At 41.5% G+C, this 26,053-nt stretch overlaps 1 protein-coding gene across 2 annotated transcripts; it reads right to left on the reverse strand.

Annotated features, from left to right (window-relative positions):
* Positions 1-1,625: 1,625 nt before the first annotated feature.
* LOC139471168 (putative amine oxidase [copper-containing]) lies at positions 1,626-25,828 on the reverse strand. Of its 2 annotated transcripts, none has more exons than XM_071253446.1 (4): positions 25,748-25,828; positions 6,695-8,602; positions 5,020-5,227; positions 1,626-3,733 (listed from the first exon to the last, which is right to left on the reverse strand). In XM_071253446.1, exons 2-4 carry the CDS (start codon positions 8,590-8,592, stop codon positions 3,371-3,373), a joined length of 2,469 nt encoding a protein of 822 aa, XP_071109547.1. In that variant the 5' UTR covers positions 8,593-8,602; positions 25,748-25,828; the 3' UTR covers positions 1,626-3,370. The 2 variants fall into 2 exon arrangements, with proteins under 2 accessions (XP_071109547.1, XP_071109555.1); XM_071253454.1 differs by lacking the exon at positions 25,748-25,828 and adding an exon at positions 15,034-15,075.
* Positions 25,829-26,053: the final 225 nt, after the last annotated feature.

Below are 26,053 nucleotides of genomic sequence, written 5' to 3' on the forward strand. Positions count from 1 at the left end.
TGTTATAGCCTTGGTCACGGTTGAATGATGGTTGGAGTCTTTTGATGTTGATGGCTTCTTGTAGTTTTCTAATTTTGAATTCTTTGAGGGTGGTTGTGTGGGCTTTGACTTTGTCCCACTGGATGCTTGGCTTGGGTTGTCACGGAATTTGTTTATATTACTGGCCTCACCCTTTTGTATATATTACTGACTTCACTGGTCAATATGATTACCCTTTTGTGTACATAATTATAACAGGTTTCTCCACTCCAGTGTAACTACATCTTAAATCTACTCTACTGTATAAACATTGCCTCCTACCTGTGTTTATACTTGTCAGTCATACTTTATAAATCACTTGCTTGATGACGGTGTTAGAACCTACACTGAAACATGTAATAAAGAAGTTGTTCATCCATATATTCTATCCTTTCTTTGTACTGCAACGTCAAGATACTAAATACTGAGTGACAAAACACTTTCAACAAGAATGAATGATGGGAGGGATGACGTTAAACCCAATTTCACCCCACCTGTTATGCTGATAAAGTAAAATGATAAACTTAAGGGGAAACTTCTTCCTTGATCCATGGGGTTTTGCTACAAAACGTGGTGACCATCGATACAGTTAGATTTCCATCTCCAGAGGTTCAGGGCAATTTGTCAAAAATCAAAACAAGGTGATATAGCCAAGAAGTTTAAATTGAGCTTCAGGTATATCAATGATTTGAATGGTTCGATTATCATCAAGTAGCCCGTTCCCTTCCATTGATTTACTCACCTGAACTAGCACTAAAGGAGGCCAGTAAGACGGTCTCGTCTGTTTCTTATTTAGATCTATGCATGAAGATTCAGGGTGACAACACACTCTCCACAAGGCTGTATGGCAAGAGGAATGATTTCTGCAGCTTCAGCCTTTAGTGTTTACATTTCACAACTTTTGAGATACAATCGAGCATGCTCAATCTCCCAATATTTCGGAGAGTGACATACCACTCTTGCACAGAAGTTGTTTGATCAATGTTACAACATTCAAGGCCACAGTAAAGCTTTTGAAATGCTTTGTGGAAGACATTTTGTGGAGGACATTTGAACTTTGACGTATCAGTGACAAGAATGACGTCCAATGCGAGTCCTTATTTTAAGTTGTGCCATATGTTTCAGTGTTGTTTAAGGTGGACAATTGACTGGCTTTTGCATATATTTGTATCACTGCTGGGCAGGATTCGCTCACCTTTTCGCGAACAACTGGTATAATCACTATTTGATGTTGATTCATGAATTCATGGGATGGTCAGAATTGTACAATCTTATGAATACGGAAAGGGCCTTGTCGCTTTTATTCCAAGCCTCAAATCTTGAGACAAACTACAACTATGTACTTAACTTTTAATATCAAAATCTTATGGATCCGATTCTATTCTGCACCAAAGTTATGGAACTCTTCGTCACAGGACATCAGGCTTTCCTCTACCCTCAAAGCCTTCAAATAATCTCTTCCGAAAATTGTACTGCACAACGCCTTATGCAATGGCTGCTACTGCAGGACAAGTAGACTATATTATTATCGTGTCAGTGTTGAGATATACATCCGGGACCGATCACATGGTATAAAATACTAAAAGAAAACCAAGTTTGCTTCAGAATTTATCAAAACTAACATTATATTTTTACATCAACAGTATCTTGATACAGTGATACTCCACTCAGCGTGAATGATGTTTAACAAATCTTAGGCTACAATAGCCCCCAGTACTGCAGGCTTATAGGAGATATCTAAACAGGATTGGGTGGTTACTGATTGCACGTCAGAGTTCTCATTGCTCCTGCTGTCAGCCACGGATGTGTCTTGCGTCAGCTTCCACAACTATTTACAAGCTACTGAACACTGTTGAATACGCGTTGAATACGGCGTAAAATAACTTTCGTGAAGGTTAATGATCATCCATGCAATGTTTGTGTTTGACAGACATTGCTGTTTCAGAAGGAATTTCAGGAAAAGATTTTTGGTTCATTGACTAGATCTCATCAAAATACATTCAAAGATATTCATCCGCATGCAACATCCTGAATACTGTTTATCTAATAGGTGACCCATGTTCTTTCATCTTACAGTAGGAGTCTACATCAACATTGTTATTGATGCATTACACACATAGTCTGAGTACCAATTAAACGTCTGCATATATGCCACAGGAATTCGATGTTAGCATGCACAACATAATATATTCGTACAGAAAAAAATCACACACCTATATACATACAGACAAATAGTGACACCCACAGTGATTTCACACTCTGTTCGTATCACAGCTCCTCCATAATGCATTTATTAATAATTACTTCTTTTTCAACCTATCAGCACTTGCTAAACAAACCCTTGCCTACAACATCGTACTCATCTGTGGTCACCTTACCTTGTATGTATTTTAAAGCAGCCATCAGATCTCAACCCTATGCTTTGGCGCAAAGGTAAACAAGAAATGAGGCTGAAAATTACAACACGTCACGAACATGAACGCAGCAAACGTTCCTGACAGGTTAAAATAAAAAACAAAGTGGATAATACTAACACGTCGTAAAGGGAAATTAAATACCTTCAATCATAAGTCTACTTACAAAATGTTTAATTATGCTTTAATTTACTTGTCAACCCCAAAATTTTGCAGGCAGGCTTATCATTGATGGTTTTGAATTTTTCATTCAAAACGAGTTCCTGTGATGTATACATTTCGAGAAGTCTTGAGATATCATCTTCACCAGTTAGGGTATATCGATAGTTGATGAAGTGCTAAGGCCACAAGTAGGTAATCATGTGTTCATCATGAATTGTTTCCGAATACTAAAAGCAGATGAAGCTGATAACCAGAACAAGATCAGAAACCATTTGTAGAGGCTCCTACACACCAATTCCTATATTGTGTCATTGTTATTGATGCATTACACACAAATATCTGATGTCTTTACTCTTCGCCATCACACGACCATATCCGTGTCTCTCTACGTAATCAGGAACACTTCCAAGATATCACGATATGGACGCGATTCAGACTGAATGACATAACCTGAGATCACAACCATAATTTAGACATGACCAATGTGATAAAATCTTTTCATAATTTTAAACTTCAGGTACGTGTTCAGACGTATTTGTGTACAAGAAAATATACGACTTTCTCACGTAGACTCTTAACATACATCATGCTTGAAGACACGTGGCAACAGCAAGAGAAGACACAAAGTGTATACATGGTATCTTCATTCAAGCCATTTTGTGTCATTCGTATGATAAAACTCCAGACGCAAGCAGAACTATCTGAATACAATTTACAACTACATGTCATGACGAGAGATGACAAAATTCAATTTTCAACTATTCCTCTTTTTTGGTCTAATGGTGCTCATTATTGCCGTTGGCTGACACATATTCGTCTCCCGCCTCGTGGTGTACGTAGGAAGTTTCTAGTGCGCACGACGGGTTTCGTTCCACCATTGCGTCATAGTCTGGAGTGTTGGGGATACAGCGTGGCTTCTCCGCGTTACCGTATCTCACCACCCGGGCGCCCTTCTCGGGGTGGTGGCTGTCCTTGTACTCAACCCTGATGGAGTCACGTGACTGGGAGGACGGGCACTCCTCGAAATAGTTGTAGGGAAGCAGGGCGAAGCTGAGATGTGCCCCGGGGGTGGGGGTGATGGGCATGTCCTCGGTGTGGGGGATGTGATGGACACCCATACTGATCCATGCCACCAGGTCCTGAAAGTGTTCATACATGTACGTAAAACAAAAACAAACAGTTCACGAGGTACATTAACTTGATATGAAATGGGAACGAGTTTTGTTTCCTATATATCGCCATCAATGATTTCTTATCAATTATCAAGAACATTAACCCATGTCATGCAAATGAGAGCAACGTGCGCATAAATGGGCATGTCCTCAGTGTGGGGGATGTGGGTGATGTGATGGACACCCATACTGATCCATGCCACCAGGTCCTGAAACATTATTAGGATTTCAGTTATGATTTCGGTGACACGCGAAGTCGATCCGGTGATGGACGTTTAGCAAGTAGTCCACTCCGCTCCACATGGTGATTAGGGCAGGATTACTACTAACTGGCGGTTTACAACATCTGAACTAGTAATTAACTAGAAAGGTGTTTGCATGACACATTTTGTCACTGACCCAAAATTAAATGACAGCTGACCTCACCAACGTCTGTATTTATAATGTAATGGTTAGGTTTCTCAGTAGTATAAAGCCAATGGATAAAAAAGGTATCTGTTGGGGTCATTTGTGGATAAGTATGCATATAAAAGGTCGGTTAGATACTAATTTCAGTTTTCACAAACAAATATGCTGTCGCCATTGTGTATCATGGTTCGCTAAAAATATTGTTTATTCATGAAACAGGATATTTACCATCCCAAAACACACACCCGTGATAACTTCTCTGAATTCATCTTTGATAAATAATGTTGTCTAATGCAGTACAACTTATGACCCTAGCCGCCCTCAAAACAAGCACTTCCGGTTGAATGAGATAACCTTCTCTTTGGGAAAACGTGTGCCCAAATACAGTTGAAGTTTGAAACAGTCCAATGACAAAGGTATCAGCACTCCAGGTTAATGAAGACAAATGTCCTATACAGTAAAGAAAAATTTATAAACACTTCCGGTTTAATAACATCAATTCCTGATTGAAAGTCCTTTGTAGAAGAACTTTGAAACAGGAATTCCTGTGGTTCTAGCTACATTAATAATACCGTTAAATGCACTTCCGGTATAATTACATTCCCTCTGTTTTGGGGAAATATATTGGCAATGTCAGATAATATTTATGACATCTGGTTTTGGAGAACACTATCTACAACATGCAATAGAACTTCAGGGCAGAACGTCTCATGTCTCTCTCCAACTTATGTAATTCTACGTTTTATTCATTTCGAATTATATATCTCATATTTAATGTCCCACATTTAATTACAAGGGAGAGAGTGATGTGCTTTTTTAAGACAGACAATACATCTGATCTTTACCTGATCAACAATGTCATCGTTGTCAGCATAAAACGATGTGAAGTTGACTGTGGGTTCCATGGAATCGAACATTCCATAGACGGAGCTGCCATCTCTTTCATCGTCCTTGAACTTGGTGACCGTCATCTGATTCCTCGACCAAGAAATAACTGGTTCGTTACCTTTGTCCTCAGGGATAAGCACTTTCGTCATTCCATCCAGGTGGATTCTGGGAGAATTAAAAAACAACAATGAATATCTAGCTAACTTACATATATATTTATATCACATCATGCCCTGTTATGTCGAACAATTCTCAAACCTTACTGTAATTCTCATGTATAGTTATTTTAACACTGTGGTACCTGTTGTAATGAAGATTGTGTGTTATACATGCACGATCAATCACCATACTGCTGGGACATAACAAGGTACTGTGGGACGTTCAACAGTGTGTGTGTGTGTGTGTGTGTGTGTGTGTGTGTGTGTGTGTGTGTGTGTGTGTGTGTGTGTGTGTGTGTGTGTGTGTGTGTGTGTGACCCAAGTTCAAGCTGTTAATCAGTGGTCTTGAGGTGAGGGCACGTGTGAAAATTCACAAGCTTCTTAATAGTGACACATCAAAATATAACCTATGTGTTATACATGCACAATCAACCACCATCCTGCTGGGACATAACAGGGTACTGTGGGACGTTCAACACGGTGTGTGTCTGTGTCTGCGTGTCAGTGTGTGTCAGTGTGTGTCAGTGTGTGTGTGTGTGTGTGTGTGTGTGACCCAAGTTCAAGCTGTTAATCAGTGGTCTTGAGGTGAGGGCACGTGTGAAAATTCACAAGCTTCTTAATAGTGACACATCAAAATATAACCTATGTGTTATACATGCACATCAACCACCATCCTGCTGGGACACAACAGGGTACTGTGGGACGTTCAACACGGTGTGTGTCTGTGTCTGCGTGTCAGTGTGTGTCAGTGTGTGTCAGCGTGTGTGTGTGTGTGTGTGTGTGTGTGTGTGTGTGTGTGTGTGTGTGTGTGTGTGTGACCCAAGTTCAAGCTGTTAATCAGTGGTCTTGAGGCGAGGGCAGGTGTGAAAATTCACAAGCTTGTTAATAGTGACACATCAAAATAGAACCTATGCTTGCTACTCAAACCTACTTTATTCGGGTACAGGTGACTTGTGGAGAAAATCACCAAGGAGAAAACGGATCAAGTTGCCAAAATGAAGAATTGGTTAACCGGAATCGGTACAGAAAACTGATGAGCGATTGTCAGATACAACGGAGAGAGGTATGAACACCATGCATTTCCCGTCTCAAGCGAGATTGAAGTGCCAGGCTCCTGGCTAACATAATGAGACACAGCAGTGCATTCTGAACGTTGTAGTCTGGCCACAATTAACTTCATCTCGTTTCAGTAATGAAGAGGTTTCATGCTATTCTGGTCTATTTATATCATTTCCATTTCTTGAAAATATATACAAATTTAGTACACCTTTACACCAGAAGGTCCATTGCATAATTTAATAATGATCACTTCCGGGTTTCAAAAACTGTTTTAAGAAATACGTCATGTACCAGTCACTTTGAAAAACTGTCAAATGTATAAAGCAGAAAGTCTCTGACAGAAATTCATGCTTTAAACACACAAAGTCCCTGAGAGAAAACAAGTGCAGCGTGAAACTACTGATCAAGCTCGTACCTGTAAGACTTGATTGCCCCAAATTTGGTGGGGTTGTTATTGTTGTGGAACACGTGATATCTTGGTTTCTCAAAGTTGAACTTGTAGACTGCATCCATCTCTGTCTGCTTGAGAGATCGCTCGTACTTAATCTGGTAGTACTTAGAGTTGGGGTCGTTTGTCGTCTGCGAATTGGGGGAAACGTCACGTGATATGTCAAGCGTCTCGTATCTGTTACTCGGTCCATGAATGTCAACGTCAGCTTTGAAAAGGAAAAGATGGTGATGAATACTGCCAATGGTATTTTCCTTGAGCTGGAAGCCATACGGATCTTCTTTGGGAGTATAGAAGGAGCCGAATATGTACCCTGTTGATAGAACTCGAACCTCCATGGCTCCACTTTGGTGGAATATAAAGTCCATCACGTAATCGTAGTTTACAACGGTCAGGATGCTTCTGAGAACTAAGACATTGTCCTCCATTCCGGAATAGAAGCCACCCTCAACCTTACTGTATGACAGATGTCGACGAAGAGGAAGTCCTTGGTTCAGTTCAAACAAACAGAAGGCTCTCTGGAGAAGAACTGGCTCCTCAGAAGATTCGCCCAAATAGGAGTAGTTAAAGAATGTACTTGTCTCGGGACAGTCCGCACCTGGAACCAGAGATTGAGAGTGGGTGCCAATAAGAGCACCACTGTCGATGTAATCAGCGCTACGTGTAGCAGAGTTGTTGGAAGCATAAAAGACAGCTATCTCCTGCAGACCGACTTCATATGCAATCCTCTCATTGTTGAATCGGATGTCATAAATTTGTGGACCACTTAAAGTGGACATTCTGAAGTCGAAGGCCCACTGCATGTATTCCACATGACGGTGGTGTACACTGTATCGCTTACCGTCAGGCTCATACATTCGCGGAGCTCTCTGTGGTTTTGTCGGGACAGGGTTACCTCTCCTGTGTAAGGAAGACTTTAAATCTTTGACGTTTTTGGGGAATGGTATCTTGGATTTTGGGATTGATCCAGCTCTGTACTGAGTGGCGAGATCATCAAGACTGGCATACTCCTGGCCTGCATATACCAGCTTTTCAATGAAGTATTTTGTAGGGTCTTGAGAATCAATATTAGCAAGCATCAGGAAATCAACAGGATTTAGGTCATAATATTCAATAGAGTGACTTGTTGTGAACCACATCTTCCTCACCTTAACTTGACTTACTCCAGTCCCTACAGGCGCTGGGTAGAAATTTAGGCATCTGTCTCCACAGTCTGAAAATGTGGCACCATAACTCTCCTTCAAAACAAAACCAATCTTTTTGTCTATCTCTGGGAACATTTTCAAGTAGTATGATCCAAACTCGACATATCCTACCGGCCTGTAGGCATATGGAACGGGATTTTTACGTCCTGGAACGCTTAACAATTTGCAACTGTTGGGATTTGGGAGAGGACCAACAATATATTCTTCTGACACAGGAGGGACAGCGTCACCTCTGAAGATCACTATTCGAGCTTTTCTTTCTGGTTTAGGCCCAGAACCACTTAAGTAAGCCAGAGCTTCTGATTTTAAAGGTGGGTGAAGATCTGACACATATATGTAGCTAACATTGACTGCAGCTTTATCTGGCTTTTTGAGATTTAACTGCATCTTCAGGCTGTATAGATAGTCCTGGATTGCTTTGAGTTCCTTCACGGTAAGGTCATCATACAACCCAGGGTCCACTGCCTCTGATGTGTCAATATCAGGCTTCCCAAAACTTTCTCCACAATCATCAGCCGCCTGGCGTTCAAACCTCCTGTCCTTCATCATGGAGACAGCAATAAGAGCGACGACTAAAGCCAGGGCTATGAGAAACAAGGCTATAGCGGCACAGCGCCATCTACCGATACTACGTCGATATTTTTCCTGAAGTTCAGTCATGACGTCAGACCTGAAATATGTAATGTATTTTATCAACTTTTACGAAGCAAAGACCAAAGGGTAAGAATACTCGTTACCCACAGACCAGTTCTCACACATTGAATGATCCTGTCCTTATAGGCGATTGGGAGTGAATGGATATTGCTTAACGCTTCATAAGTAATTTTGCATCATTCATGGCAAGATATATCTTTACCTTAGACGTATGTTAATAAAGTGAGCAAACACTTTACCAGTGCAGTAGAAATCTCATCATAAAACGAAAAAAACACGGGAACAAAATAGGGAATTGCATCGGACATAATTTTTGTCACTGACGTGTTAAATTTGGAAATGTCCTCCACATGTCTATCATGAAACATTTTGAAAGCTTTACTGAGGCCTTTAGTGTTGTAACCTTGATCAAACAACTGATCAAGAGTCGAGAGACGCTCTTTGAAATCTTGGTAGCATAGCATGTTCCATTGTATCTCAAAAGTTCCGAAATAGCGAATCTCACCCGAGTGTCTTTTAATATCCAATATATCAACACTCTTTTATAAAAGTGGAAAACTCCTTGTCAAGGCTCGGAGTTTTTCCACTGTTATCAACGAGTGTTGATATATTGGATATCAAAAGACACTTGGGTGAAATGTTATTTATCATCAAACATCATTCTTCCAACTTTTTTGAAGACAGTTATAAGCAGTGTCTTTAGTGTAAAAAGTACTGTCAACAGCTTTAGTAGCAGAACCATTAGTGAGCAGGGTCATTTGATTATGACGTCATGGTCACCAAAGATGTCACAATGGTCTTCAAATGTAGATATCACTTGATATCACACAAACGATATCTTCTATGGGAGCCAGTTTTGGATGATAAATGCAAACACGAAAGGCTGGAGCTGCTGGAATATTGCTCGACATAAAGAGAAAGTTGACTGGTTGAAAGTTGAAGTCATCCCTGAATATAGATACGTAACGGTCAAGTTTGTCATATGGGACAGTGGTGAACAAAGTTGAAAAATCAAATGTTTTGACCAAATGGAACTTGGGTTTTTTCGGAGATGCAAGCAGTTCAAGCAACTCCTTTTATTTTTTTAGACCTGTTTCAAATACTTTCTGTGAATATAAAACAAGTCAAACCTTGATCGTATTATTACCATGTACAGAGGGACAGGAGGGACGGAAAATTCAATGATATAAATATAAAAAAGGAAAAGATCAGGTTTGTTGGCCTGCATACAGGTCTATTCCAAATAATTTTGTATTTATCATTATTATCATAATGTACAGATTAAAAATAAAACAATCAGGAACAAGGGTCTGGTTGATCCTGGCTTGGTAAGGCTCATCATCAGCTCAGGGCCCTTGCCCCCTCTAAACGCAGCCCAGACAGTGAATGGGACTTCTCCCAGGAAGCGCTGCCTAGTCAAACCCACCCAGAACTTTTCAGAGAATGTGAAAATTCCCCATCACTGCAGCATTCTGCATTAGCCAGATTGTCAGATGAGTAGGGTTCCTGGTAGCAAACCAGGGTACTCTCCCAATGTCAGTCAACAGATTGGGAGGTACCAATCCTAAGGCACCAAGAACAATGGGGAGTCGGATAACTTGGTACTTGAGATGCAAGCGTGACATTTCGAAAGCGAGGTCCGACTCTGCAGGAATGCTGATCTTCACAACACACTGCACATAAACTCGATGCAGTGGTCGTTCAGATAGCTACTCCTTGAAAAACTGAGTCTGGGCCGATTTGATATGTCACTTCGCTTGGTTGACAATCATTTCTGTACCGTCCAGCAGTACAGAACCATCAACAAAATCAACACCGACATTGAGATTATGTCCCACATCCTTGGCTCGTTTTAGAAAACTGTGGAATGCCTTGTTTTCATCATGAGTCTTGACATACTGCACAAGAGGATCATCAGACCAATAAATGTGTGCAAAAGTGCACAAAACGATTCTATCATGAAGAGCCCCAACGTTGATCAAACCACGCCCTCCCATTATGATTGGTAAATAAAAGCGATTGAGGGAAGAGCGAGAGTGATGGGATCTATTGTCTGACATGATTCTTAGTGTGAGGATGTCAATATCCTGAATTTCTTGTTTTGTCCAATCATCAACACCAAAAGAATATAAAAGGACGGCTCTGAACTCCAGAGTTTCTAAAGCCTACATTTGTACTCTGCTCGAAGTTTTTCCTTAAAATTGGCATTCTGGAGTTTGTCCCTTATCTGCATCCAAAAGTACGTCTAGACCTGACCTTCCACGAGATTTTGCTTAGCAGTAGATATAAAAAAATATATTGTAATGCCCGTTTTATTTGTCTCGTTTGCCTCCACATACAAACTGTCAATGGGCGATGTCCTAAATGTTCCAAGACACAACCGAAGTCCCTTACGGTGAATGGTGTTCTCGGACATTTGGTTTACCAGGTGAACCGTAAATGAAGCATCCATAATGAAGTTTAGACTAGATCAATGTTCTATCAAATTATGTGTGTGTGTGTGTGTGTGTGTGTGTGTGTGTGTGTGTGTGTGTGTGTTTGTGTGTTTGTGTGTTTGTGTGTGTGTGTGTGTGTGTGTGTGTGTGTGTCTGTGTGTCTGTGTCTGTGTGTGTCTGTGTGTGTCTGTGGCTCTGTGTGTGTCTGCGTCTGTGTCTGTGTCAGTGTCTGTGTCTGTGTGTGTGGTGTCAATGCGGCAGTTTAAGATGGATATCCCACTCAGACACAGAATATACAAGGCAGGACAACAAGAAGCTGGCTTTGATGAGACACAACCAGTCATTTGGCACACAATCTCCAGCTTTAACGTTACAATGTTCAAACACCACATACTCATCAACATACTGTTTCCGAAGTTGGTAATGTCTGACTAAACTCAAGTTTCAAGCACGGTTTACATGGGTTCAAGGTTAGCCGTTAACATTGGTCTGCAATCATTTGGAACATAGTGTAATAGACGTTGTTGTTTGTTTAAATATATAACCAAATCAGCGAGACTGACCTCCCGATCCTGTTTGTTGCATAGTTTACTGATGACCCATTCTAACCCGGATCTTCACGGGTAATATTGCTCAAAACCTGGAAGCCGACTTTCACGCAGTTAGGGTCTAAGCCATTGTTCATAGGGAGAGTCCAACACCAAGTTTGGTGAGACTAAATAATTTTGAGAAAGTGTAACCATAAACATGCGCAGAAGCAGGTGAGCTACACATGCCGACAGCGGTGTCAAATAACACCAAACCTTAGCTTTATTATGATCAAATGGGCGCCATTCCATTATTTCGAGACGGATTACAAACGCTCTGTTCATGTGGGAGATTATGTGCAGTATGAACAACTGCTGCTTGTCATTGACGAACCTGTTCACCTCACGCGCAGATGGCCTCTGACCATAATTCTTTGCCTTCCTTCTTTGCTATCTGCAGTAAAAGCGGCGTTAATCCCTACTCGCTCACTCACACACTATCTACAGTGACATGACACCCCACCATAGTTACTATCGGTCGTAGGCTGTTCTCCTGTTGTGTGCGGACCAATCAGCCACTCGTCACTTAAAACGCAAAGCATCGGCCTGGATCCACCAGCTGGCTTTCGCAGTAACCACTGTCAACAGTGCTCACCGGAAGTTTCCAGCCAAAACAAACACAGCGGCCTTCAACTTGGGGCCAAGTCATGGGAAGCTGCAATCAATAACTTCACAGATTGTGGCTAACAAAAAATTGGGAACAAACTACAATGTCTAATCTTTCATTTAAGCTATCACAAGTCACTCAAAAAAATTGGCACAGGCTGAACAGCCTATTTAAACAGGGCAGTATAGTCTGCTATTTTCCTTCTGGATCATGCTGAGGTCACGTGACTGCAGACACATACGTACACGAAATCCCACACGCGAAATGAAGGGTATCTGAGGTGAAGGTAGTGGTTGAGGTTGCTGGAGTTGTAGAGGTTGCTGTAGTGGTAGGGGTTGCTGGAGTGGTAGAGGTTGCTTGGGTGGTAGAGGTCGCTGTAGCGGTAGAGTAAGAGGTTGCTGTAGTGGGACCGGTAGAGGTTGTTGTAGTTGTGGTGGTTGTTGTAGTTGATGTCATGCCGGTTGTTGTAGTTTATGTTGTGGTGGTTGTTGTAGTGGTTGTTGTAGTTGTAGTTGTTGTGGTGGTTGTAGTTGATGTTATGGCGATTGTTGTAGTATATGTTGTGGTGGATGTTGTAGTTGTGGTGGATGTTGTAGTTGTGGTGGTTGTTGTAGTTGTGGTGGTTGATGTAGTTGATGCTGTAGTGGTTTTTGTAACTGATTTGGTGATTGTTGTAAGTTAATGATGGTTGCAGTTGTGTAGATGGCGGTTATAGTTGCTGTGGTGGTTCTGACAGTGATGGCTTTACGGCAGTAGTAACTGTAGGTGTTGCGGTTGTACACGCCAGCTGTGTGGTGGTTCTGACAGTGATGGCTTTACGACAGTAGTAACTGTAGGTGTTGTGGTTGTACACGCCAGCTGTGTGGTAGTTCTGACAGTGATGGCTTTACGGCAGTAGTAACTGTAGGTGTTGTGGTTGTACACGCCAGCTGTGTGGTGGTTCTGACAGCGATGGCTTTACGGCAGTAGTAACTGTAGGTGTTGCGGTTGTACACGCCAGCTGTGTGGTGGTTCTGACAGTGATGGCTTTACGACAGTAGTAACTGTAGGTGTTGCGGTTGTACACGCCAGCTGTGTGGTGGTTCTGACAGTGATGGCTTTACGGCAGTAGTAACTGTAGGTGTTGCGGTTGTACACGCCAGCTGTGTGGTGGTTCTGACAGTGATGGCTTTACGGCAGTAGTAACTGTAGGTGTTGTGGTTGTACACGCCAGCTGTGTGGTAGTTCTGACAGTGATGGCTTTACGGCAGTAGTAACTGTAGGTGTTGTGGTTGTACACGCCAGCTGTGTGGTGGTTCTGACAGTGATGGCTTTACGGCAGTAGTAACTGTAGGTGTTGCGGTTGTACACGCCAGCTGTGTGGTGGTTCTGACAGTGATGGCTTTACGGCAGTAGTAACTGTAGGTGTTGTGGTTGTACACGCCAGCTGTGTGGTGGTTCTGACAGTGATGGCTTTACGGCAGTAGTAACTGTAGGTGTTGTGGTTGTACACGCCAGCTGTGTGGTGGTTCTGACAGTGATGGCTTTACGGCAGTAGTAACTGTAGGTGTTGTGGTTGTACACGCCAGCTGTGTGGTGGTTCTGACAGCGATGGCTTTACGGCAGTAGTAACTGTAGGTGTTGCGGTTGTACACGCCAGCTGTGTGGTGGTTCTGACAGTGATGGCTTTACGACAGTAGTAACTGTAGGTGTTGCGGTTGTACACGCCAGCTGTGTGGTGGTTCTGACAGTGATGGCTTTACGGCAGTAGTAACTGTAGGTGTTGCGGTTGTACACGCCAGCTGTGTGGTGGTTCTGACAGTGATGGCTTTACGGCAGTAGTAACTGTAGGTGTTGTGGTTGTACACGCCAGCTGTGTGGTAGTTCTGACAGTGATGGCTTTACGGCAGTAGTAACTGTAGGTGTTGTGGTTGTACACGCCAGCTGTGTGGTGGTTCTGACAGTGATGGCTTTACGGCAGTAGTAACTGTAGGTGTTGCGGTTGTACACGCCAGCTGTGTGGTGGTTCTGACAGTGATGGCTTTACGGCAGTAGTAACTGTAGGTGTTGTGGTTGTACACGCCAGCTGTGTGGTGGTTCTGACAGTGATGGCTTTACGGCAGTAGTAACTGTAGGTGTTGTGGTTGTACACGCCAGCTGTGTGGTGGTTCTGACAGTGATGGCTTTACGGCAGTAGTAACTGTAGGTGTTGTGGTTGTACACGCCAGCTGTGTGGTGGTTCTGACAGTGATGGCTTTACGGCAGTAGTAACTGTAGGTGTTGTGGTTGTACACGCCAGCTGTGTGGTAGTTCTGACAGTGATGGCTTTACGGCAGTAGTAACTGTAGGTGTTGCGGTTGTACACGCCAGCTGTGTGGTGGTTCTGACAGTGATGGCTTTACGACAGTAGAAACTGTAGGTGTTGTGGTTGTACAGGCCCGCTGTGTGGTGGTTCTGACAGTGATGGCTTTACGGCAGTAGTAACTGTAGGTGTTGTGGTTGTACACGCCAGCTGTGTGGTGGTTCTGACAGTGATGGCTTTACGGCAGTAGTAACTGTAGGTGTTGTGGTTGTACACGCCAGCTGTGTGGTGGTTCTGACAGTGATGGCTTTACGGCAGTAGTAACTGTAGGTGTTGTGGTTGTACACGCCAGCTGTGTGGTGGTTCTGACAGTGATGGATTTACGGCAGTAGTAACTGTAGGTGTTGTGGTTGTACACGCCAGCTGTGTGATGGTGTTTTGTGTAATGTTAGCAGGGTTCGATGCATGTTTGAGCAATGTCGACACGATAGTACCACCCACTACATTCCAATTCAAGCACGCAGACATGATACTCACGAGCTTACAGCTGACCTCAATCTGTATGTAAACCTGCTCGACAGATCTGGCAGAGATAAGTAACTGATGTGTGTGGCCGTGCGCTTCTGTGTCGCCTAGACCGGGTATCACAAGGGCGAAGCAGCCAGTGACTAGGCAGACCCTACACGGAGATTAGATTATGTACACATTATGTCTATTGAAACCACAGGCTCTATTTTGATGTGTCATTATTAACAAGCTTCTGAATTTTCACACCTGTCCTCGCCTCAAGACCACTGATTAACAGCTTGACCTTTGGTCACACACACACAGACACACACAGACAGACACACAAAGAGAGACACAGACACACACACATACACAGACACACAGAGACAGACACACATATATACACAGACACACGGCACACACAAATACACACAGACACACATACACACACAGGGACACAAACAGACACATACACACACCGAGACACACAGACACACACACACCAGCGCACTGTTGACTTGAGAGGTTTAACATGAATACCCGAATACCCCACTCAGACACAGTACACTGACCCCGAGGCGACCAATCCTTGTTTTAACCTGTTAATACCGAGCGCCAGGCAGGACAACAAGAGGCATTATATTTTTATGTCTTTTGGTATGACGCGGCCGGGGATCGAACACATAACTGGTTCATGGAAAATATGAAATACATTTGGCAGTATTTTGACATCTTGAATATTAAAATAATTAAACAAGACATACGTAACTATATAATCAGGCATGTCTGTTGACGTATCTGCACGTAGCGTAATAACGGGTTAACCCTGGACGTATACAATACTGGATTAATAGATGCAGGTTGTGTCCTTAACCTTGACGTCTTGTTAGCTGTATATATGGGAACTGTCTGCATGTTGTGACACAGAATATCTCATTTTAACAGTTAGCCGTAATCAGTTCACGATGTCGTCCAATAAAACCAGCACGCCCTGCTGGTCTGGGGCACAGTGACAACGCGCTACTTGTTTCCACTGCTGGTCGTGTTCCTACATTCAATCTTCACTTTTGCTTCGAAACACCTCTTACCGTGAAGGTTATACAAAAGGCCTCTGTATGTTGAAAAGTGTTCGAGCTATATGTTTCACACATGCTAATAAAATATATCAAATGTAGAAAAGTTTGACAAAACAGAGACGAATAAAATTGTATTAATAACGAGGAGCGTATCAACAATTTGACATTTACTGGTGACACAGTTGCCGGAAAATGTGCTATTATCGCAACAGGGTGTAAGGGTAACAATATGAGGTACTTAAATACACGCCGCACTAAACACCTGGGATGTTGGCAGGCGGTAATGGATGTGTAGCATTGTCTGTAGACCGCACGTGGTGTTGGCAGGGTGCCGATTATGTATACAAGAGCATCTTGCGACTAATCCTGATATCATGAACACAAGAGCAACTCTTTGCTATGCCGGGTTCATGAACACAAGAGCAACTCTTTGCTAATGCCGGGTTCATGAACACAAGAGCATCTTGCGACTAATGCCGGATTCATGTATACAAGAGCATCTTTCAACTAATGCCGGATTTATGTATACAAGAGCATCTCACGACTAATGCCGGATGTATGCCACAAGAGCATCTTACGAATAATGCCGAATTTATGGCCACAAGAGCACATATTGACTAATACCGGATTCATGTATACAAGAGCATCTTTCATCTAATGCCGGATTTATGCATACAAGGGCACATATTGGCTAATGCGGGATTTATGTATACAAGAGCATCTTACAACTGATGCCGGATTCTTGTATACAAGAGCATCTTGCGACTAACGCCGGATTTATGTATAAAAGAGCATCTTGCGACTAATGCCGGATGTATGTATACAAGAGCATCTTGCGACTAATGCCGGATTCATGTATACAAGAGCATCTTTCAAATGATGCCGGATTTATGTATACAGTGGCACATATTGGCTAATGCCGGATTTATGTATACAAGAGCATCTTTCAACTGATGCCGGATTTATGTATACAGTGGCACATATTGGCTAATCCCGGATTTATGTTTACAAGAGCATCTTCCAACTAATGCCGGATTCATGTATACAAGAACACATCTTGGCTAATGCTGGATTCATGAACACAAAAGCAAATCTGGGCTAATCCCGGATTTATGTTTACAAGAACATCTTGCGACTAATGCCGGATTCATGTATACAATGGCACATATTGGCTAATTCCGGATTCATGTATACAAGAGCACACCTTGGCTAATGCCGGTTTTATGTATACAAGAGCATCTTGCGACTATTGCCGGACTTATGTATACAAGAGCATCTTGCGACTAATACCGGATTCATGTATACAAGAGCATCTTGCGACTTTTGCCGGACTTATGTATACAAGAGCATCTTGCGACTAATGCCGGACTTATGTATACAAGAGCATCTTGCGACTAATGCCGGACTTGTGTATACAAGAGCATCTTGCGACTAATGCCGGTTTTATGTATACAAGAACATCTTGCGACTATTGCCGGACTTATGTATACAAGAGCATCTTGCGACTAAGACCGGATTCATGTATACAAGAGCATCTTGCGACTAATGCCGGACTTATGTATACAAGAGCATCTTGCGACTAATGCCGGACTTATGTATACAAGAGCATCTTGCGACTAATGCCGGACTTGTGTATACAAGAGCATCTTGCGACTAATGCCGGACTTATGTATACAAGAACATCTTGCGACTATTGCCGGACTTATGTATACAAGAGCATCTTGCGACTATTGCCGGACTTATGTATACAAGAGCATCTTGCGACTAATGCCGGATTCATGAACACAAGAGCACCTCTTCGTTAGTGCCGGATTTATATACACAAGAACACACTAAATATCATGACCGTCCAACTACCGCCCACACCACCACTACCATTCTCTCCACAACTAAGATAAGAGATATTGAGGTTATCACGCGAGTGTGTTCTGGGATGGTAAATATCCTGCATTAGGAATAAACATTGTATTTAGCGAGCCTTGGTGAGCTAAATACATAGTGTTTATTCCTAATACAGGATATTTACCATCCCCAAACACACAAGCGTGATAAACACTTTATTATATAATGTCATTCTTTAATTCTGTGCTTCAAAATCGCTTTCCCTCTCTCACAAACATTACCGAAACATTGCGAGTTTTCCTGGAATGCGCACATTAATATTTATTACGTCACAGGGTAAGTGATGTGTCAGTCGGACATTGACAGTAGCCAGTATAGTTCCAATAGAAATCTGTTTCTTATACAGTGGCGAAGCAACATATACACAAAACAACAATTATGTTTAATTGCCTTTAGCGGAAATCCATCGGTCTGTCCGCTAGAGTAACTGCCCTTTGTCAAAGGGAAGCTACACTAACCCTAGTCTATGAGACCTCAAGTGTAGTCAGATGTACACACAGCGACAAAACGAAACAAGGTAACAATTCAAACATATGTCGGCCAAATCAAACTATTTTAATTTGTGGAGAAGGTTTCAAGCCGCAGATGTCTACAAGCACACATATGGCTACTGATGCCGCTTGGCTAGGCCTCGTGCCCTTGACAAAATTGTTTCGAAATTTATATCTCCAAAGTTGCCCAAACTTATAAAACGCCTTAGCTACGTCACAGTTAGACACTGATTTTAGTATATTAGACTGTTCTTTTGATAATGATAGCAATTTTCCCTGTAGTTTATCCAGATTCCCAATTGTTAATGCTGACTCGATCGCCGAATGACGAGGGCGACGCCATGTTTGTTTGGGAACAGTGAAAGTAGTCCCTACTTGACCTTTGATATTTGCATCTCTATCCGCATATGACCCCAACGGATATCGTTTTTATCCGTTGGCTTTATCCTGCCGAGAAACCTACTCATTATATGATAAAATACTTTTAATTATTATCCCAATCGAAATTTATATCGCACAGATGTTTAGCACTGAAATATGAAAAAAAGAAAATATATGATATTCAAATATGTACACAAGAAAATAAGACACTTACTAACATAACCGCGGGTAAACACATGTTGAGAATTGAACACTATCACAGTGACGACAAGAAATGGTATTTTAAAGTATATGTTTATTAGTATTTAACAGATACTCATTTAAAAGACTAATACCGACTGGCATGAATTATTTCCGGGCTCTGTTTGTTTTCAGCATCGCCATGGGCCTTCAGCGGCCAGAAGGTACAAACTGATATTCGGAATGAAGTATATGGCTGCTGTCATTTAGTTTCTTACGCGTCTTTTTGACAGTTTGCTGCTCATAAATTTCGCCGATGTGTTGAAATTGGATTTTGCTTGCTGTATTAATTTTGTTTGTAGTTTAGATTCATTTTTAACAGACAGGCTCACATACCAGATGTTAACATTAAAAACAAAAATGCTTTGAATAAATGTTCTATAAAACAGAGAGAGTATGTATTATCAAGTTTAAGATACCTAAGACTCCGTAAGAAATACAATCGCTTTTGATCTTTCTTATAAATATGTTCCGTGTTAGCATTCCACGTGAGTTTCAAATCAATAATGAATGGTGCTAAGATACTTATGCTGTTCAACCAAATCAATATTTACGTTGTCAATAATAACAGGAGGAGATTTTGTTTTGGTATTCTTTTTTTCTGAACTCTATAATCATTTCATTTGTCTTTTTAATTTTAGAGTAAGAGAATTAATCTTGCACTGTTGGACAAATTTGGAAATTTGGGAGCGATAATCAATTTCAGACTGTGTTAAGAATCCGACCAGCGCTTCCTCGTCTGCAAACTTAACGGTTAAACAATTAACCGTAGATGTGAAGGTCACAGATGTTTTGATACAATTTACAGTCTCAAATTGTAGTCTGTTTACAAGAAAAGATTCTATCCATTTAATTATTATTGAATTAACAGACATTTAAAGTTATTTTTGCATGAGTGAGTGAGAGAGTTTAGCAATATTCGAGCAATATCATGGCGGGGGACACCAGAAATGGGCTTCACACATTGTACCCATGTAGGGAATCAAACCCGGGTCTTCGGCGTGACGAGCGAACGCTTTAACCACTAGGCTACCCGACCGCCTCAATATCTTTGCATGAGCAGATGAGGTTGTATAAACTGCTATCCTTACTATCACTATCCAACCACCGCCACTACCATCCCCACTACCCCATCACCCTCACTACCCAATTCCCCTACACTACCACCACCATTCTCGTTACCACCACCTACACCACCACCTACATCAACACCCACACCACCACTAGCACCCACACCACCCCCCACACCACCTACACCACTTCTTCCTCCACTACCACACTCTCTACCTCCTTTAATGAAAACTCGCAACTTATGGTTTCTTCTGAATCCTAGATATTTCCATAAAATGCGGCTGCGTGCAATGAAACCGACACTTTGCAAAAACACGTGTAACTTCCTTCTGTGCTGTTACAGTCAATAGACATGATGTATGCTCCATCAGGCTGACCTGTTAAACACCCTGGATGGTCGGGGAAGTAACTCACATGGTGCTTTGATAGCGGGGTAGGCTGGGTCTAAGGTCAGGGGTTAAGCCAGTAAGCGGCCAGCAATGTAAATACATTGTGACCTGTAAACAACGCGTGTGTGCCGAGTGTCGATTCACCACGTAGTGGAAAGATTATAATCAATCACTCATAAGGAGAGTCACACAACACATTATAGTTCAACTTGCTGAATCATGAAACAGATTCGGTCGCTTTTTCCTTTTAACCTTTTGCCGGTTTTTTTCCGTGATCTCATTTTATGAATCGTGCTCTAAATGATGCAGAACAAAAGTTTAACAAACAAAAAAAAAACCCAGATTATTTTATCAGGAATTCAGGCAACTTACAACATACCACAACAGTCTCTTACATAAGAAAATCACTGCGAGTGAAGTTCAGGTTTACGTAAATGAACTTAAATGCAACGTGAGTACAGTCTTTAACAACATTACTAATGAATTCCTAAAATCAATTTGTCCTGTAATATTAGATTCGTTCTGCTAGCTATTCAATGATGTGTTCAAATCAGACCACTATCCTAGTAAATGGACAACACCCGTTGTCGTGACACTCTATTAAAAAGGAGACAAAAACTGACCCAAACAAGTCCAGATGTATTGCCATCAGCAACAGCCTTGGTAAAGTATGTTGCAAGATCCTACATAACAGACTCATCAAACGTCCAGAGGATATCAACATCCTAGATCCCTGGCAATCTGGCTGCCGCAAAGACTTCGGAACTTCAGATAACATTTCAGAACATTGATTGATAAATCTAAAAGTAAGCGGAAGAATATCTATACTTGCTTCGACGATTTTACAAAAGAAACTTCGACACAGTTGACACAGAAATGTGTCGCTGGACATACTTATTAGGAATGGTAACCTGTTATCGTCCTTATAATCCTTGCGCCCATCCTACCAGCTAAAAACCGTTTGCTTCAAATATTGATGTTCGACAAGGCTGTAGATCATCACCAAAGCTCGTTATCCAAATGGAGCTACCTTTGGAAAGCTCAATACAAGGCAACAGTGTCACAAGATGGTCAGCACAAGGAAATCCAATAGCCACAATTGATATATTCACATATCTAGGAATACACCTTCATATAAATGGAAAGTTAAAAAAGTTGTATACTCTCAAGGAAAGCCACGGGAACCATCTGTTTTTTTTATGATGACATCCTGATGAAGTTAGCAATAAAATTGTTTAAAACCCTAATAGAACCATTAGTGTTATACCATTGTAAAGATTGTGGCGTAGATATTGCAATGTTAAAAATATTGATAACTCAACAAATGTCATTCTTAAACATGCTTTGGGAGTAAATATAAATATTTCTGGTCAAAATGTTACCTGGATTCATCCATTCATCTTTTTAAATAATTAACACAAATAAATGTAGTAATTCCACTGTAAATAAACTCCAGTCCTAATGTCAAGATATGTTCAAGGATTCATTAATGGATTCTCTTATATGCAAAAGCAAGTTAAGAACATACAGGTTGGCCAAGTCTATAAATAGTGAGAACTATCTTACCCATTGTAATTGTAAAAACAATGCTCATGGGTCACATTTCTATAAACCTCGTGTAAGTAAACATAAATTGAAATTGGAACGTATTAAAAAACCAGAACGTCTCTGTGAAACATGTTAGGCCTTAGAAGATATAACACTATAAAATGTCTTGAATACAATATATGATAACTATGATAAGAAATGATAACTAATTTGGTGCACTCTGCAAAAATGGACAATTCAAAATTATTTTACCAACAGTTATCAAGAAACAATTTCCAATTCTGTTATCATACATTTTTTTAAAAATAAATCCTAGTGTGTACATTACTGATTCGTGCAGTATCGAAGAACAATGCCACCGTGTTTAAACTAAAATACTGCTCCGTATGCTATAACTGAAATACTGCTCCGTATGTTATAACTGAAATACTGCTCCATGTGTTATAACTGGAATACTGTTTCGTGTGTTATAACTGGAATACTGCTCCGTGTGTTATATCTGAAATACTGTTCCGTATGTTATAACTGAAATACTGCTCCGTGTATCATAACTGAAAAACTGCTCAGTGTGTTATAACTGAAATATTACTCCAAGTGTTATACCTGAAATACTGATCCGTGTGTTTTAATTGAAATACTTCTCCGTGTAATAACTGTTATATTACTCCATATGTTATGACTGGGACCGTAGGAGAGGTCTTCAGCAACCTATGCTTGACGTAAAAGGCGACAGCTTGTCGTAAAAGGCGACTAACGGGATCGGGTGGTCAGGCTCGGTGACTTGGTTGATGCATGTCATCGGTCCCAATTGCGTGGATCGATGCTCATGTTGTCAGTCACTGGATTGTCTGGTCCAGACGCGATAATTTACAGACCGCCGTCATATAGCTGAAATATTGCTGAGTGCGGCGTTAAACAACAAATCAAACCAAAAATGTTATGACTGAAATATCACTCCATGTGTAATAACTGAAATATCACTCCATGTGTAATAACTGAAATACTGATCCGTGTGTTATAATTGTAATACTGATCCGTGTAATAACTGAAATATTACTCCATGTGTAATAACTGAAATACTGATCCGTGTGTTATAATTGAAATACTGATCCGTGTAATAACTGAAATATTACTCCATGTGTAATAACTGAAATACTGATCCGTGTAACAACTGAAATATTACTCCATGTGTAATAACTGAAATATTACACCATGTGTAATAACTGAAATACTGATCCGTGTAATAACTAAAATATTACTCCATGTGTAATAACTGAAATACTGATCCGTGTGTTATAATTGAAATACTGATCCGTGTAATAACTGAAATATTACTCCGTGTGTTATAATTGAAATACTGATCCGTGTAATAACTGAAATATTACTCCATGTGTTATAACTGAAATACTGATCCGTGTGTTATAATTGAAATACTGATCCGTGTAATAACTGAAATATTACTCCATGTGTTATAACTGAAATACTGATCCGTGTAATAACTGAAATATTACTCCATGTGTTATAACTGAAATACTGATCCGTGTGTTATAATTGAAATACTGATCCGTGTAATAACTGAAATATTACTCCATGTGTTATAACTGAAATACTGATCCGTGTAATAACTGAAATATTACTCCATGTGTTATAACTGAAATACTGATCCGAACAGGGTACCTTGCAGTTGCTCGTTACACCCAGGTTAGGCATAGACGTTTCCTGACACAGCCAGTTAACAATTAAACTGGTTGTTACTCCATGTTGACATAAAAACCACCAGATGTCACACGATATTTCACAGTACATGACACAGGACATGGCACATGACAGAGCACAGGACAGGACACAGGACATCACATAGGACAGGACACAGTATATGACACAGGACTTAACACTTGACATGAGTCGAGATATGGCACATGACATAACACGGGACATGACACAGGGCATGCCACGGGACTTAACACAGGACATGACACTGGACAACACACAGGTCTTAACACAGGGCATAACACAGGATATGACACAGGACATAACACATGATATAACAGAGGGTAGGACACAGGACGTAACACAGGACATGACAAGGAACATGACACAGGACATGACACAGGACATGGTACGGGGCATGATACAGGACATGACACAGGGCATCACACAGGTTTTAACACAGGACATAACACAGTATATGACACAGGACATGACACAGGATATAATACAGGACATGACACAGGACATCACACGGGACAGGGCACAGGACATTGTACAGTATGCGAAAAAACGGGTTCAATTCCCCACATGTGTACTATGTGTGAGGTCTATTTCTGGTGTCCTCCGCTGTGATATTGTTGGAATATTGCTAAAAGCAGCATAAAACAATACTCAGTCAATTTAGATTCCTCTTCTGATAAAACAAAACTGGCTCGATGAAACTTCGCATGTTGCTTTGTATCCTGCATGTTCCTCGGCGGAACCCTTTCCCCGTGTTTGCACTTACAAACCTCGAAATGCGTATGTTTTAGAATGTTAATAGTAGCTTACGCGTCAAGAAACAGACAACACGTCTGACAAATACACTTTACAGGCATGGCCTCACGGTGTAGAACAAACAAATCGTCGGTCATTATCACTGGGGGCACGGTTTCCTTAGTCGTCTGAGGCACCGAAATTCGCTGTGCAGAGTTGCGTCCCTTGGGCACCCAAGACAACTATGATCGTGGGTTCTAATCCCGGTTCGCCGCCATAATGTTTCTAGGTTTATCAGCATCATACCCGTGCTCGTTGGTTTCCCCAAAGTGGTAAAAGTCTGAGATCTGTATCACTTCATTATTAACAACTTACCAGTGTTAAGCATGTATTAATGCTCTCGAACATTGGGATCAAAACATCGTCGAAACACATGTGTATGAGATAGTCCTGCCTTATGACCCATTGCGCGCGGACACAGTATTTGATGCCGCGGTTGTGTCAGGACTTGCCACGAGAGCGATGTGGGAAAATCTCCAATAAGTGTATTCCCCTTATATGTACGCCTAACGTTTTTTATTGTGTAGAAAGCGTCACAAGCCAAATCACTAGCTTTAGTCATGTATATAACGTTAGGTGTTTTAGTTTAATATTAGAAATATGCTTTAAAGCAATACACACACTTTACTTTCGGTGACGTCAAAGACCCTGCAAGGAGTCGCAATGTTTGCATCCAATTTATTACATACGAAATGTACTCTAGCACCTCCAGCACAACGAAGTCATTTCACATGTCAAAAACTGTACACTTCGTTCTCCTAGAGGTGCTAGAGTTACATTTCATGTGTAATAAATTGGATGCAAAATTGCGAATTTATATTTCTTTGTTGCAGTGATGGAGGTACTACTGTCAGGATTCAACATTTGGAACTGGTTTATAATAGGGCGTTAGTATCTGAAAGTAGGTCGCCAATATCAAACGGAGGTCTCTGATATGGGAAACTAGGTCACCAATACGCGAAAGATATGGGTTTTCATTTCAGCGTATAAGAGGCACAGGTTGTGTAATGGAAGTCAAAGTAGATTTAAACATATCGATGATCCCGACTTTTGCAGTGAGGCATATTTTCGATAGAAAAAGAAACCGCGTTTCAAAGTTGGAGTTTGACTGAAACCTTACCTGGTGTACACCAAAGACAGCAGACAGCTTCACAACCACGACGCTCCGCTTGGAACGACACCCACAGCTGCTATGTAGGTCATGCGCCAGACTGAGGCTGTTTGGGTAATGTGTCATGATCAGTGGCTGGGTCCTACGGCTCCTGCGCTCTGGGGGTGACTCCCCCCGCGACGCCGCTCTAGGGGTGATGAGTGTTTGTACCAACAGACTCCTCCCGGGACGCCGCCCTGGGGGTGAGGAGTGTTTGCACCCACAGACTCCCCCCAGGACGCCGCTCTGGGGGTGAGGAGTGTTTGCACCCACAGA

Source organism: Haliotis cracherodii, unplaced genomic scaffold, assembly GCF_022045235.1.
Source record: "Haliotis cracherodii isolate W230 unplaced genomic scaffold, xgHalCrac1.p SCAF_1, whole genome shotgun sequence".
NCBI classification, from domain to species: domain Eukaryota; kingdom Metazoa; phylum Mollusca; class Gastropoda; order Lepetellida; family Haliotidae; genus Haliotis; species Haliotis cracherodii.